Source organism: Pseudonaja textilis, chromosome 1, assembly GCF_049901715.1.
Source record: "Pseudonaja textilis isolate UNSWEBS1 chromosome 1, rPseTex1.2, whole genome shotgun sequence".
NCBI classification, from domain to species: Eukaryota; Metazoa; Chordata; class Lepidosauria; order Squamata; family Elapidae; genus Pseudonaja; species Pseudonaja textilis.
In genome coordinates this window covers 89,880,687-89,896,258 of record NC_141990.1, presented here as the reverse complement: position 1 = coordinate 89,896,258, position 15,572 = coordinate 89,880,687, and the positions used below count along the sequence as shown (strand labels likewise).

The following is a 15,572-nucleotide window of genomic DNA, read 5'->3' as shown; positions in this document are numbered from 1 at the left end:
CTCTTCTGGTTTCTGGTGCTCCCGCATGTGCGAAGACCAGCTGGAAGAGCAACGGGCAATGGCTGGAGTGCCCGGAGAGTTGGCTGTGTGTGCCACTTCCGGCATGTGTGTCATAGGTTTGCCATCACGGCTCTAGGAGAAGATAGCAGCCACCATTGAATTTCAAACTATCCGGGCAACATGTTAATTAACAATGTATCTTTGGATGAGGTGAAATTTCCTAAAAATAATGACCATTATTTCTTTTTAATCTGCAGGCCAGATTTCTCCACATTGTATATTGAGGAACCGGACACAACTGGACATAAATTTGGACCTGTTAGTGGACAAGTAAGCATCTTCTCTCACTCTCCCTCCCTCCCTCTCCCTCTCTCTGTCTCTGTCTCTTTCATTCTGAATTTAAAGGAGTGTGGCTTAAGTTAAACTTTAGTTGGCATATATAGATATAACGTATAGCAATGACACATGTTCTTTTCTTTTTCTTTGGTAGATGTAAAAAAACCCACTGGTAGAATGATATATTGTAAAAGCTGAGCTGTTCCACGTTAAACACCAAACAGTATTTTTTATTGCATTGTACAGGTAGTCCTTGACTTAAAATAGTTCATTTAGTGACTGCTCAAAGTTACAACAGCACTTAAAGTGACTTATGACCATTTTTCACCCTTGCAACCATTGTAGCATCCCCATAGTCAGGTGATCAAAATTCAGACCCTTGGCAACTGAATCATATGTTATGACCGTGTCAGCATCCCTGGGTCATATAGCAATAGGATTTAACTTATATACTGCTTTACAGTGCTTTACAGTCCTCTCTAAGCGGTTTACAGAGTCAGTCTATTGCCCCCAACAATTTTGGGTCCTCATTTTACCAACCTCAGAAGAATGGAAAGCTGAGTCAACGTTGAGCCTGGTGAGATTTGAACTGCCAAATTGAAGGTAGCTGGCAGTCAACAGGAGTAGCCTGCAGTACTGCACTCTAACCACTGCGCCACCGCAGCTCTGAAGCTATGGTCATCTTTTGTGACCTTCTGACAAACAAAGTGTCAGAATCTGGAAAAGCCAGATTCACTTAACACTTTTTTAGTAACTTAACAACGGCAGTGATTCACATAACAACTGTAGCAAGAAAGGTCGTAAAATGGGGTAAAATTCACTTAACAACTGTCTCACTTAGCAACAGAAATTTTGGGCTCAATTGGGTTTGCAATTTAGGTTTTATAGATAGTCCTCTCATAGTCTGAGCCTCTGGGAACTGACATACTACAATGCACACTCCCAACAACTCAGGAAACAAGCAAAAATAATTAGGAAACAAGCAGACAAAGTATAGACCAATTTGCAAGTCATGTGATATATCTCAATTTTTATTTTTGCCATATTACTTGTTTAATATTTATTCTCATAAAATAAACAATAAAATAATTACTGGACAATGTAGAACAACTGTATAAATATTGTGCTGGCTGGAGGTGGGGGGATGGACTTATATTTTACTCTGACGAATATAATGCATACAAATGTTTATTGCTTTTTATAAATGTAATCCAATTAAAAATTAGGAACCAATAATACAACCTGTAACTCAAAAATGATTTCTCTTTATTATTGTATTGTTTATTGTGCTAGACCTGATTGCAATCTTTGATTTAACATGTATGATAAGATGCCCGTTACCCCTTTTCTTTTTGGCATAGATAATTGAGTCTTTACAAATGGCTGATCGGACCCTGGGAATGTTGATGGAAGGCCTAAAACAAAGGAATCTGCATAATTGTGTCAATCTTATCCTTCTGGCTGATCATGGTAACATTGCTTTATGCTTCACTCTTTTAATAAAGAGCTTTGTCAACCGTAGGAATTCAATGTTTGTTCAATTATCTACCATTTTCCTCTCCTTTCTTTAGGCATGGAGGCAATATCTTGTAACCGGCTGGAATACATGGCAGATTATTTTAATACAGTTGATTTTTTTATGTACGAAGGTGCAGCACCTCGTATTCGATCAAAAAATGTTCCAAAAGACTTTTATACATGTAAGTTTAGACCACAAATTTCATAAAACTGTAGAATTTAAATGAGAGGCTTAGTAGAACATTTGATTCTAGGGCATCTTCCCTACTTAGAGCAATGTCACCTGCCACCCACAAGAGCTTATGGTGTGTGAATCTCTTTTTTTCAATTGCTGTAACCTCCAGAAATTTCAACACTAAAATTTGGTGGCAAATTGCTGAATAATGTAAATGTGGTTTTCAGATGGAAGCTAAAGCCAACAGTTGCAAATACCATTGGATGAATATTTCAGAAAGGCTTAATACCTTAAAAATGCAACTACCGTGGGTTTGATGCACCATATTTGAAGAAGACAAATTGATAGTTTAATGTTTGAAAGTAATACATTATACATACTGCATAACATTTCTTTTCTCCCAAACAGTTGATTCTGAAGCAATTGTTAAAAATCTTACAGTGAGTATGTTTTTATTCTTCTTCTTCCTAAGAAAATAATAATAATAAAATAATAATAACAAGAATTTTGTGACGGCATCACTGCTGAAATATAATTTCTTTAGCACATTGTTACTGTTTTCTTTGAGAGAGGCTATGCCTAGAACTGAATGAAGATTATGAACTAATGAAGGTTGGATGAAAGATTCAGAATCTTTCATCACTTCATAATAGACGTGGCTGTGTTCGGTTCTCATATCTCTAGGGACAGTTTAGATATTGCAGTTATTGAATTTAGCCACTTAGTCATTGTGCATTTTATATACCATTATGTAGCATTTTCACCAAAGATGAAAGGTTGCTCTGACTTCTGAATCTATCTGATCCCTTTGTTTTCTTGTCTTGAACCTGAAAAAAATTGCATGTAGCATGCTTTTAAATTTTCAGAAAGCTTGCCATGTTTAAGCCCATGTCATATAGTTGGTGTGTCAGGTTCTGTTCACTTGGGGTTTGACTAAAACATATTTTGACCAGTGATGCCTAACATTTGGGTGTGAATGTATCTTACTCTTGCTTTAAAAGGCAACAATCATATGGAAGGTAAAGTAAAATACACTATTTTCCTAGTATCCTTCTGATACTATTGTTTCATATAATTGTCATCTGTGATAGATGTAAAGCTAAAATTGCTAAATTCAGTCTACATTAGGTAAAAAAAAAAAACCCTTAAGATCTGTGTTTTTTAGAGGACCCTTAAGATCTGTGTTTTTTAGAGGATGAAAAGGTTTTGAATGATCAATGAATCATTACGTTCTGGAACAGGTTGAAATTTACATATTCTTAACCTGTTTTCCTGAGTTTGTGAGCCAGCACCCCATGGTCATAGGGCTACACTTTGGGCACTTGGTAATCAGGTTAGGGTGAAATTGCCATTTGCAATGCTTCAAACATAACATAACTTAACATAACTTAACAACCACCACAAGAAAGGTTGCAAAATTGGGTTAGTCATGTTTTATGACTCATGTTGCAACTGTCAATAATTACGACTTTAATGACCAGATTTCCTTAGGGTTTTAACTTGAGAATTACTGATAGATTGACAGGCAATAAACACACACACGCACACACACACACACAAAACACATGCAACACACACACAGAGCCCTATATATTGAAGTAATTAACTGGGCTTGTGGAGCATTTCATCCACCTATTGGATTCACTGTTACACATAACAAAAAGTAATCTAGCATTCCTTTATCAATCCAATTCTTGTTTATAGAGATTCTTTTGAAGAATTTACAAAAGGTCCTTTTGCAGAGAAAGTAAGATGGGCAACATAGCGATAGTTGCATTGAAAACATGTTTTTTTTTTCATATTTTATTTTTTAATTCTGTGATGCTGCAAAACTTAGCATTTCACTTTTACCTTTTCAGTGCCGAAAGCCAAAACAGCACTTTAAAGCTTACTTGGCCAAAGACCTTCCAAAGAGACTACACTTTGCTAACAACGTTCGCATTGACAAAGTTAATCTGATGGTTGATCGACAGTGGTTGGCCGTGAGGTACCGTATAAAGACCAACATATAGGCATGGCTTAACTTTTTATTAAATGATAAAATGGGGCCAGTTTTAGATGTACTGTAGGAAGGCAACAAAATGTTATTTTTAATATGTACATTTACTTATAAATGTAGAAGTTTTATTTTTATTATCTACTTTATTCCAAATGCTGTGAGGATTAATACGTTGTCCTCAGTGACTGCATGAAATTTATATGGAAAAATCAGGCGTGACAGATAAAGATAGACAAATGAAGAGAGAAAAACGCTTTCTGCAGGTGATTGTACTACTTCTCTCTTAGAATAATAGAAGGATCTTGTCTCAGCAATATTCTAAAGCCAAATGAAGATTTATTTAGAAATCATAACCTGTACTATGAGCAGGTTCACCTGGCCACAAAGTGCTCTGTAGATCTGAATTATGAAAGATTTCTGTCAGACTTTTGTTAGGTTAAAATGATAACGTGTCCACAGAAGGCTTATCTTCTGAGTTAGAAAATGATTGCAAGGCTGGTTCCTCTTGTGAGAATGTTGGAAGGCTGGAAAATGCCTTTCTTCTGAGGATTCGATTTTCCTGCTGGGAGAGCTCTGGTGCAAGGATACAGACAACTGCTTGAAAGCTGGTTCTTTTTATTTTTCAGGAAGGCGAGAGATAGCAAGAAGTCTGCATTCCTGGGGCTAGCTAGCTTTGTATAATAAACCCTGATTTTTATACTTTTTTTCTCCTTTTGTGTGTGAGTGCTTGTGTTTGTATTTCTTAATGTTTTAAATCCTGTCAGGGGTTCTCTTCATTTCCACTGGAGGGTAAACTCCGCGGGGTGGTTTGATTGGATTATCAGTTTCGTCCTAATGTTTTCTTATATTTGTTTTGTGGCAATCTCCTGTCTGTTTCTTTTGCAATATATTTTGTGTCTTTTGTTTGTTTTGCTGATTTGGAAGGGTTTTCTTTTCTTGTTTCCCTAGTTTTCTTAATTATTTGGACTTTTGTCTAAGGGGCTTCTTTAATACCTTTTATTTGATTCCTTTTCCTATGCAAGTTTGTTTTATGGCTGGCTTGATGTTCCCTTTGGGCTTTTCCTGCTTGGGTGACACCACTGTCCTCGTGAAGTTTCCTTTCCACAAGAAGAAACAGAATATAAGTAGTCCTCAACTTATGACCACAATAGAGCCCAGCCAGTGGTGGTATTCTACTGGTTTGGCCTGGTTCTGCTGAGCTGGTAGCACTGATGAGCAGTGGAGACCAAACCTTTCCGATGCTCTGCTGTTGGGCCCATCTCTCCACCTTTCCCCCTGGGCTCCCATACTAACCTTTATGTCCTGCTTTTGAAGTGCAACTGCTTTGCGCGGCCAGCATATTGCCACGCGGCAGCTGCTGAAGCAAGAGGCAGAGTGCAGGCTTGCAAGAGGTGAGTCAGAAAGCCTCTGCACCTGCACAAAGTGCGTGTTTGGTGCATGTGTGTGTGCAAAGAGTGTGCTTGTGCGCAAAGCGTGCCCACCAAGCCATGCCCACCAAACCGGTGGTAAACATATTTGAAACGCACCACTGAGCCCAACATTTCTGTTGCTAAGCGAGAGAGTTGTTAAGTGAGTTTTGCCCCATTTTACGATCTTTTTTGAAGCAATTGTTAAGGGAGTTGTTAACTTAGTAACATGGTTGTTAAGTGAATCTGGCTTCCCTATTAACTTTGCTGGTCAGAAGGTCGCAAAAGGGAATCACATGACCTTGGATACTGTAACTGTCATAAATATGAATCAGTTGCCAAACATCTAGATTTTGGTCATTTTTACCATAGGGATGCTGCAATGGTTGCAAGTGTGAAAAACGGTTGTAATTCAATTATTTTAGTGCCGTTGTAATTTTGAACGGTCACTATGCAAACTATTATAAGTTGAGGACTACCTAGATAGAAAAATGACTGACTTCTCAGTGATTTCCTTATCCCAGTCTTCTGCTGTATGCTGCAAAATCCAAATGTTTGAGAGCGTAATCCCACCAGGGCACTGGTGATTCAAAATTTTTTTACTACTGGTTCTGTGGGCGTGGCTCGGTGGGCATGGCAAGGGAAGGATACTGTAAAATCCCCATTCCCTCCCCACCCCACTAACCTGCTTTCCAGCTCCATTCTCCTACGCAGGGCAACAAAAGGAGACCGAGCCAATCAGCTGGGACTCGGGAGGCAGAGAATAGATGGGGCAGCGCCAATCAGAGGTGGTATTTGATGGTTCTCCGAACTACTCAAAATTTCCGCTACTGGTTCTCCAGAACTGGTCAGAATCTGTTGAATACCACCTCTGCACCAGGGCCTTGTCTGTGTTAATAGTAAATTTTAGGATCAGAATAATAATTAATTTTTAAACCAACACCTTGGTCTTTCTATAGCTTGCTGTCACTATAGGAAGAAGGATTATAGGTGAAGTTACAGTCTCAAGCGTTTGAACTTTGTACTTCCTGAGTGCATCAGATGGCCAGGAGTAGGCAAGTGGAAATTAGATAAAGTAGAGATGGAAAACAATGCTCTGTGGCCCTGACAGCAAAGGCTAATTCTCAGCAATGCTGAAAGTTGTAAATCAGCAACTTTTATAAGACTGTATTCCTAAGGATCCTTTGAGTTTACACAGTTTGCATATGGCATTTTCTTCTTGCTTGAAGTCCTGGCTTTGGTCAGTTTGGTATTAGGAGACACCCTTTACATTCAGCCTAGGTTTTTTTTTAAATTGTGCTAATTAATTTTACTTTGTTATTTTTCAGTTTATTATTTTACAGGGTTGTTGTTGTTATTTTAATTTCTCTGTAAACTGGCATATGAGTAGTTATAATAAAAGTACATTTCCTGAAAAAATGATAAGGAAATGCATATACTTTTCTTGTTGAGTAATTCTGGAGTAGTTCCAGCCAATTAAAAAGAATTATGGTATAACATCCTGTTATCTTCCAAAAAACTGAGATAGTAGATTCTTTTCATTACTTATCAGATAAAAAAGAAAAAGAAATGAAATCATACAACTATGTGATTGCTACATAAATAACATGTAGCAAAGTTTCATAATGCAAGAGATGTATCTCAGAAAAGTATATTTTCCCTGTATATCAACCTTGTATATTTCAGACTTTTGAAGCAAAGTGCCTGTTATTCCCATATCCAGCATGATTATTGAGAAAGGCTGCTACATTGGCAACCTCTTAATGTTACACCATAGTTGTGATTTATTTCTGGAGTTTGTTGCTGGACAGGAAACCAGATGTTCCAAACAGGATTTGTCTCTTGGTGGAAAAAAAAACTTCCAAAAGAAATCAGATAAAGCAATTCATGGTGTAACACTATTTAATATTGAAATCTTGATAAGTCTTTAATATATCCAAATGGCTGTCATAATTGCCTTAGGAACAAATTACAAAATAATTTAAAGTGAGGCAAAATTTAAAATAGGGCATTCAATAGCACCTGAAAAATAAAACAGTCACTGACCCTAAACAGAATAGATCTTGTTTTCCTTTGCAAATCAAAACATGGAAGGCTAATCTCTCTGTTCCTTTGTCTGTATTCTATTTTGTTTTTGTAATCCCTGTGCTGGCTTGACATTTTTTTAAGGACATTTGGCTTTATTTTTTGGGTCTGTTGCAGGAATCCCATAAAAAGTCCACATTCTTCTTTATATGTCACTTTCTATTACAATAATGATAGCCTACATGTTTTTATAAATATATAAACATATATTTTAATTTATTATTATTATTATCATTATTATCATTATTATCATTATTATTGTTATTATTATTATTATTACTATTACTATTATTATTACTATTATTATTACTATTATTATATAAAAAGATAAAGATAAAGCCTTGATTTAGCCTTGATTCTCTTGATTAGAGAATTCCCTATTGGGATGCCTGCAGTTTGGCAATTGCATTCCCAAAGGAAATGTCATCATGAAGCTTGACTAATTTCTATAGCATATAATTGTCATAGATTGTCCCTGTTTTCCTTCATTGAAGCACAATTTTAAGTCAACTTACGGTTTATCAAGTTCAACTTTAGAGCAGCCCTGGTTTTCATATAATGCTTCCATCTGAATAATCCAACACCATTTTCTCCCTGGCATTGGTTCCTCTGGTACTGTTGCATTTAGAATTTAGAAATGCTGGTCATTACAGGTAGTCCTCAACTTGTGACCACAATGGACCACCAAATGTATGTTGCTACGTGAGAAATGTGCTAAGGAGTTTTACCCCATTTTACAACTTTTCTTGCCACATTTGTTAAGTGAATCATTGCACTTGTTATATTAGTAACACGGTTGTTAAGTGAATCTGAATTGACTTTGCTTGTCAGAAGGTTGCAAAACAGTGCTGGTATACAGTTTGCACTAGTTCGGGAAAATTGGTAGAAAGAATTTGGCATGGGTCGCCGAATCGGTAGTAACTTCTGGCTGACCACGCCCCTGACCCAGTTGCCCCACCCCTCCCTGCCCAGTCAGTCCTTATTGGGCATGCGCGCAACATCGCATGCATGCCCGACATTGCTGACTGTGTTTTTCCCTGCCAGTCACTTCTTGAGGTATTTCTTTTTTCCTCTCCCGATAATCAGCCGTTCCTACGATCAGCTGTGCCGGGATTCCCCTTGCTGTCTTACTGCTTTGCCCAGGAGGTTTCCCTGAGGCCCAGGAAGGCAAAAAATGGAGGGGGGGGGACAATCTCCCCTGCCCTGCGTGCTCCATTTTTTTGGCTTCCTGAGCACCAGGGAAGCTTCCTGGGAGCAAAAACGCCCCCTAGGGCCCCTTCCTGAAGCCCAGAAGGGCCCAAAATGGAGCATGGGGAGGGGTGCTGCACACTCCCACCTGGCTCCATTTTTTTCCTTCCTGGGCCGCAGGAAAGCTTTCTGGGAGCAAAAATGCCCCCCTCCCCAGGAGGCTTGCCTGAAGCCCAGAATGCCCAAAAACTGGAGGGGGGGTGCTACAAAAAAAGGGCCATGCTCACCCAGTCACATGGTCACCCCCACCTAACCACGCCCACCTAACCACACCCACAGAACTGGTAGTAAAAAAAAATGAATCCCACTTGTTGCAAAAGAAGATCACATAACCCCAGGGCATGCAACCATCCTATATTGAGCCAGTTGTCAAGAATCTGAATGTAAATCATGTGACCCTGGGATGCTGCAATGGTTGTAAGTGTGAAAAATGGTTATAAGTTATAACTTATGTTATAACCAGGGGTGGGTTTCTACTGGTTCTGTCTACCTCTGTAGAACCGGTAGCTCTGAAGATCAGCAGACATAGAACAGGTTCTATGTCTGCTGCTGTTTTTGCCCACCCACCCACCTGGGCTCTTACCTGACCTTTATTTCCTGATTTTTTCAACTTCAGCTGCTGTGCAAGGCACAGCTGCTGTTTAAAAAGCAGGAAAAAAGGGCTTTTTGAAAGGCTGCGTCTCTGCACGCAGCATGCTGATGACGATTTACAGGCCGGTGTGCACAGCGTGCAGGGAAGCACATCATAAATCACCGAACCTCGTAAATCACCGAACTGGTAGTTAACGCTGTCGGATCCCACCCCTGGTTATAACTTGTAAATTATCAGTGCCATTGTAATTTGTAACTAAGTAGTAACTATGTAGTAACTATGGTCACTAAGCAAATTTGTATGCCAAGGATTACCTGTATTTCAGGCCCCTTATTTTGTTTACTTCCAAGGCCTGTTTTGTTTGTTTCAACAAGGCCTGCTGAGATTGGTACACCTCTTTCACATACTGCCCTTTAGTACAGTACCACTGTTTATTGATAGCACCACTGCCTGCATCTACACCCAAAAGTGATTTAGATTTTTTTTTAAAAAGGCACACCTCCACCTGCATCTATGCTATATTGCTTGCTTATAGAATGTCTCCAAGAAAAGAGGTAGAAAACGTTTTGGAATTGGAAGACCAGATTAAGACTCCATGTTGGAATTTATGGGTAGGACCACATTCAGGCACACAATCGATCACAAAATCACTGTGACTTAATTTTCCATCGGTAATCAGAATTACTGCAAAGAATATGTGACCTAGGAGAAGAGGGTGGGGGGAGATATTCCTTCTTCTCTCATACTATTCACACTAGAGAAACATCCCTCTCTAAATATCAGTGGAGATTCTAAGTCATCCAGAAAGTTTTTCGTGGAAAAAAAAAGAAAGCACCTTTGGGATCCCTCTCTAAAGCCATCCTAATTATGTTTAAACTGGGAAAGAAAGTGATTAAGACTGAGTCTTTTTGCGCGCAGATTTCCTTAACATATTTGGGCAGTGGTGGTATATGCCACATCTTGTCATTGACCCGTCAAGGCAGATAGCTCACACAAGCTGCATTTTGGAACCACATAGAAATTCTTTTTAAAGCCTTTCAAGAATAAAATTACCAAGTTGAAAATCTGCTCATTACTCAGCCTTAAAATGACAAGTTAATAAATGATCAACTGTGTCTGGAATTAGGGGAGGGCAGGACAGTAAAGTTCTATCTGGATGTTCCTTTATTTTCCAGATTGCAATCCAAGAAAGATATTAAGGGTGTGTAAATAGAAATTATTCAATGAGTAAGCTATTCAGGGAAATGCAGTTAGTCAAAATATGAGGGCAAATCTCCTCAGTACCACAGAGGAAAAGATTCACATCTAAGATATTTTAACTTAGATTAAAATACACATTACAGATGAGAGTTAAGAGCTTTTTGACTCATCACTATCCTTTTATCTGTTAAATATGTCTCTTAGATGCATGCTGGTATAGGGCTAATTCTTTTCTCAAGGAATGGCATGTATGTATGTTACATACCCAAATATGTGTGTCTGGGTAGTACAGAGGTGTAAGTATAAAGAAGCATGATATGAAGTCAACTATTCTAGAAAAATTATCCTATTTGTTTCTCCATCAGCTGATGCATTAATACCACTAGTTTTTGCTTGAAAGGTATCTAACCAACCAGGCATATTGCAGTAAATGTATGATACCACAGTGCTCTAGAGACAATTTTATTTACTGAGATCAGATAAATCCAATTCATGGGGCATTACTGAAGAGATAGTTCATAAATAGTAACAACTTCTTTGAAGCAATGATAACAGCCAACCATTGCTGAAGAAAACATTTTCATTGCATTGATTGAAAAAAAAAGCCTTCTTTTGATACAACTCTAAATTGGAAAACTTAATATTTCTAATTGACTGCTATATTTTCATTCTATGCCTATGTGTATTTAGGAATAAAAAATATAAATATTGTTCTGGTGGTACGCATGGCTACGACAATGAATTTAAAAGTATGGAGGTAAGAGATCTGTCAATTGCTTCTCTTTTGTTTTTGTTTTCTATGTCACATTGGTTTTGTTCAAAAGTATTGCCCGGTTCTCAGAAACAGTTATTCAGGGTGATTGAAGAAGTAAATGATTAAGGGGAAATTAAAGTGTGTGAATGACACCATGATCAACTGGATCAGATATGATTACAGTTCTCATGAAGGTCCACATATTCTTGAGAATTTCATTTTCCACATCTACTGCTTGTCATCTTGAATGTGGTGGTTTACAGCCATAACATCCAACATGTATATCCAAGTTGAGGGTAAGATAAGAAAATATCTAGACAGTAATGGAGGTAGATATCAGCAGTGGGTTCTCTGAACTTGCTTGCTTTTGTCACATGTTGAAGAGAGGTAATTTGCTTGCATTTAAGATAGAATTTCTATTGAATGTAATCCCATTAACACTGTTGAAACATTCAGCCGAAAAAGAGCTGAATCATTTCTCATGTCCCAAGCAAAGACTTAATGCTAAGACTCAGTGTATCTATTGCAAGGTTTACAGTACAGATCATGGTAAGTAGATGCACAAGCAAATTGTGAATTATGTTGAGTGTCCTCTATAGTAAAGGAGTAGGAATTAATTGAGTTTTTAACTAGTTGAAAGCTTTTAATTAACAAGTCAACTATCTGAAATTAACAGTATTTATATCTTGAATTTTTAAAAAGCTACATTAACATTGACTTTATTTATGAAAAATAAAAACTGGCAGCTATTTAGTAAATCTACTTTCTGTTATTGTTCAGGCTATCTTTGTAGCACACGGGCCAAGCTTTAAGGAAAAAAATGAGGTGACATCTTTTGAAAACATTGAAGTTTATAACTTAATGTGTGGTGAGTTTCAACTAGACCTTATATAATTTTTTAAAAAAATTCAAAATGGAATTAATTAACTGAAAGAAGAAACGTAGATTACAGAAAACATACTACCATAAGTAATATAATTTATATATATATATACGTATATATAATTTATATATACGTATATATATAAATTAATGTCTATTTGTCTGTCTGTCTGTATATATGTATGTATAAAACAAAAACAAAACCACCATAAAACAAAACCCATTCAGCAGGCAGACTCGGCAGGCAGTCGTGATCTTTAGTTGGGCTTTTTTTGTCAGCCCAATTAACTGAAAGAAGAAACGTAGATTACAGAAAACATACTACCATAAGTAATATAATTTATATATATATATACGTATATATAATTTATATATACGTATATATATAAATTAATGTCTATTTGTCTGTCTGTCTGTATATATGTATGTATAAAACAAAAACAAAACCACCATAAAACAAAACCCATTCAGCAGGCAGACTCGGCAGGCAGTCGTGATCTTTAGTTGGGCTTTTTTTTGTCAGCCCAAGGGTGGATGAGAGGGGGAAGGTATGTAGGAAATCACCCTGTCTCTGCAGCATCGGTCATGTGACTGAGTGGGTGTGGCCAACTTGACGTCACTCGCAGCAAGGTGCCGCACCACCTTGCTGAGTTGGCCATGCCCACCCAGTCACATGACCACCAGCCCACCAAACAAGCCACGCCCACAGAACCGGTAGTAAAAATTTTTGAATCCCACCACTGAACCAGATCTACAATCCGGTGTCTTACTGCTACCTTTTCTTTGTCTTTATGAATCCTCCCCATCAGTCTCTTTCTCTCTTTGACATTAAATACATAAAATGTAACAATACACTTACTTTATATGCAGAGTTCAACTTCAGTTCCTGGAAGAGAAATACCCAAAATAGAATGGCCTGTAGTAAAGAAAGCAAGCTAAGCCCCTCAGACTAGGTAGATTGAGATCAGAGCGCATGCAGAATGGAGTAGTCATAATACATCCAGGAATTAAATCAAACCAAACTTTTAAAATGGAAAAAAAGCAGTAGTAGCCCAAAGCCAATGCACTCCCTGTGATCCATTGGAGCCCATCAACTTAACTCTTGACTATGTGTTGGTGGGAAACTAGAGAAGCAATATTAAAGGGTTACTCAAAAGATTTTCTTGCTTTTTCATCTGCAGATGGAATGTGTAACTTTGGGACATGTTCCATTTTTGGCATGCTCCATTCTCAGTTGAGAGTATCAACAGGTCATTTAAGCACTCTTGAGAATATTATTCTTAGGTAGATCTTTACAGGATTTTTTTTTAAAAAGAGTGGTCTCTCTGTAACTATAACTATCATAGGGATGCCTCCTCTTTTCCAAAAGTAGTTTTATCACAAAAGTATAATACATGAGTCATAGCATCTTGCAAATTATTAAGAATACATCTACTTTAGAGGCCTTTCAACTTTCTTTGTTCAGTTTGTGGGAACTGTAACAATCTTCAAACATAGCCATATAATTCCAGAATTGTCGTGAGTACCACAGTCCAACACTCACGTGACACTTCTCCATTTGAGATTCCAGATCTCACATTTCTGTAATTCTTTTCTCCCAGTCCGAATTCCAAACATGAGAACCTTGAAGTCTTTGATGCCCACTGGAAAAATTGCATTTTTCTTTCTTTCACAGATCTCCTGAAGCTTAAACCTGCTCCAAACAATGGAACACATGGAAGCTTGAATCACCTCCTAAAAAACCCTTTCCACAATCCTTCTCCAGCAAAAGAACAATCTTCTCCTCTTTTATGCCATTTTGGCCTCGTTCCCAGTCCAGATGTTTCAGGATGTAATTGTAGCTCAGTAAGTTTGTGGGTGCTTTTCGTTCAGTATGTTTGTAATCTAACCTGTGTATCTATGCTCAACCCTTCTTTTGACTTTTGCTGTGTTTGTATCTTTGCAGATAACAGATTTAGAAGCAGTGAATCAAAGGTTAAACCTCACTGACCAAGCAAGTAAGTCTGGTACAAACTCACTTCTAATTAGTGAAAGGTTTCCATCTGGGAATCTAGTTAGAAGAGATTTTATTCAAATATATACATTTAACAAATATATAAATTTGTTACATCAATTTAACAAATATCTAAATATTAAAATTTAATTATTAATTAATTATTTTGTTAAATTCAATTTTAATTCAATTTCAATTCAATTTCAATTCAATTTCAATTCAGTTTCAGTTCAATTTCAATTTCAATTTCAATTTCAATTTCAATTTCAATTTCAATTCAATTTCAATTTCAATTTCAATTCAATTTCAATCCATTCAAATAAAGTTACATAAATGTAATCATTCAATTTAACAAATAAAGTGATATAAATTTAATTATTCAATTTAACAAATAAGGCTATATAAATTTAACACAGACACATGCACACAAACACAGATTACAAGCTCTGAAGATCAACCGATTCCTATCAGAATTCTAGGAGACTGGAATGTTCAGGATCAGATATGTATCTTATACACACTCCATTATGGTCATAAACCATATATAATTCTTTTTTGGCCAAGTGTGATTGGACACACAAGGAATTTGTTTTGATGCAAATGCTCTCGGTGTACATAAAAGAAAAGATACATTTGTCAAGAATCATAAGGTACAACACTTAATGATAGTCACAGGGTACAATAATCAATCAAATCATTTTATTTATTTTATTTATTTTATTTATTTATTTGTCAATTGTTTACGAGATAAGTAAAAGTGTATACATAATTATGAATACATGAAATGAGTACATATAAGAAAAATAAAAGAAAAATAAAAGAAACAATAGGACAGGGACGGTAGGCACGTTGGTGCGCTTATGCACGCCCCCTACAGACCTCTTAGGAAAGGGGTGAGGTCAATAGTAGACAGTCTAAGGTTAAAGTTTTTGGGGTTTGGGGAAGAAACTACAGAGTCGGGTAGAGTATTCCAGACATTGACCACTCTGTTGCTAAAGTCGTATTTCCTGCAGTCAAGCTTGGTGCGGTTAACCTTGAGTTTGTATCTGTTGTGTGTTCTTGTGTTGTTATGGTTGAAGCTGAAGTATTCATTGACAGGTAGGACATTGCAATGTATGATTTTATATACCATGCTTAAATCAGACCGAAGACGGCGTAATTCAAGGTTTTCTAGTTCTAGAATTTCAAGTCTGGTGGCATAAGGTATTCTACAACGAGTAGAGGAGTGGAGAACTCTTCTTGTGAAATATTTCTGGACTTTCTCAATTGTGCTAATATCAGATACGTAATGTGGGTTCCAGACTGATGAGCTGTATTCGAGTATTGGTCTAGCAAATGTTTTGTATGCTCTAGTTAGTAGTGTGATATTACCAGAGAAAAAAGC

General features: G+C 37.2%; 1 protein-coding gene across 4 annotated transcripts in view; it reads left to right on the top strand.

Annotated features, from left to right (window-relative positions):
- ENPP3 (ectonucleotide pyrophosphatase/phosphodiesterase 3) overlaps window positions 1-15,572 on the top strand; it is a 65,927-nt gene that overhangs the window by 29,057 nt on the left and 21,298 nt on the right. For all 4 annotated transcript variants that reach the window (XM_087940889.1, XM_087940892.1, XM_087940896.1 and 1 more), the window contains 9 exons: window positions 258-330; window positions 1,698-1,806; window positions 1,908-2,036; window positions 2,438-2,469; window positions 3,889-4,016; window positions 11,250-11,316; window positions 12,094-12,181; window positions 13,871-14,040; window positions 14,141-14,192. In XM_087940889.1, the coding sequence (XP_087797015.1) occupies window positions 258-330; window positions 1,698-1,806; window positions 1,908-2,036; window positions 2,438-2,469; window positions 3,889-4,016; window positions 11,250-11,316; window positions 12,094-12,181; window positions 13,871-14,040; window positions 14,141-14,192 (848 nt within the window). The remainder of the gene's footprint in view (window positions 1-257; window positions 331-1,697; window positions 1,807-1,907; window positions 2,037-2,437; window positions 2,470-3,888; window positions 4,017-11,249; window positions 11,317-12,093; window positions 12,182-13,870; window positions 14,041-14,140; window positions 14,193-15,572) is intronic.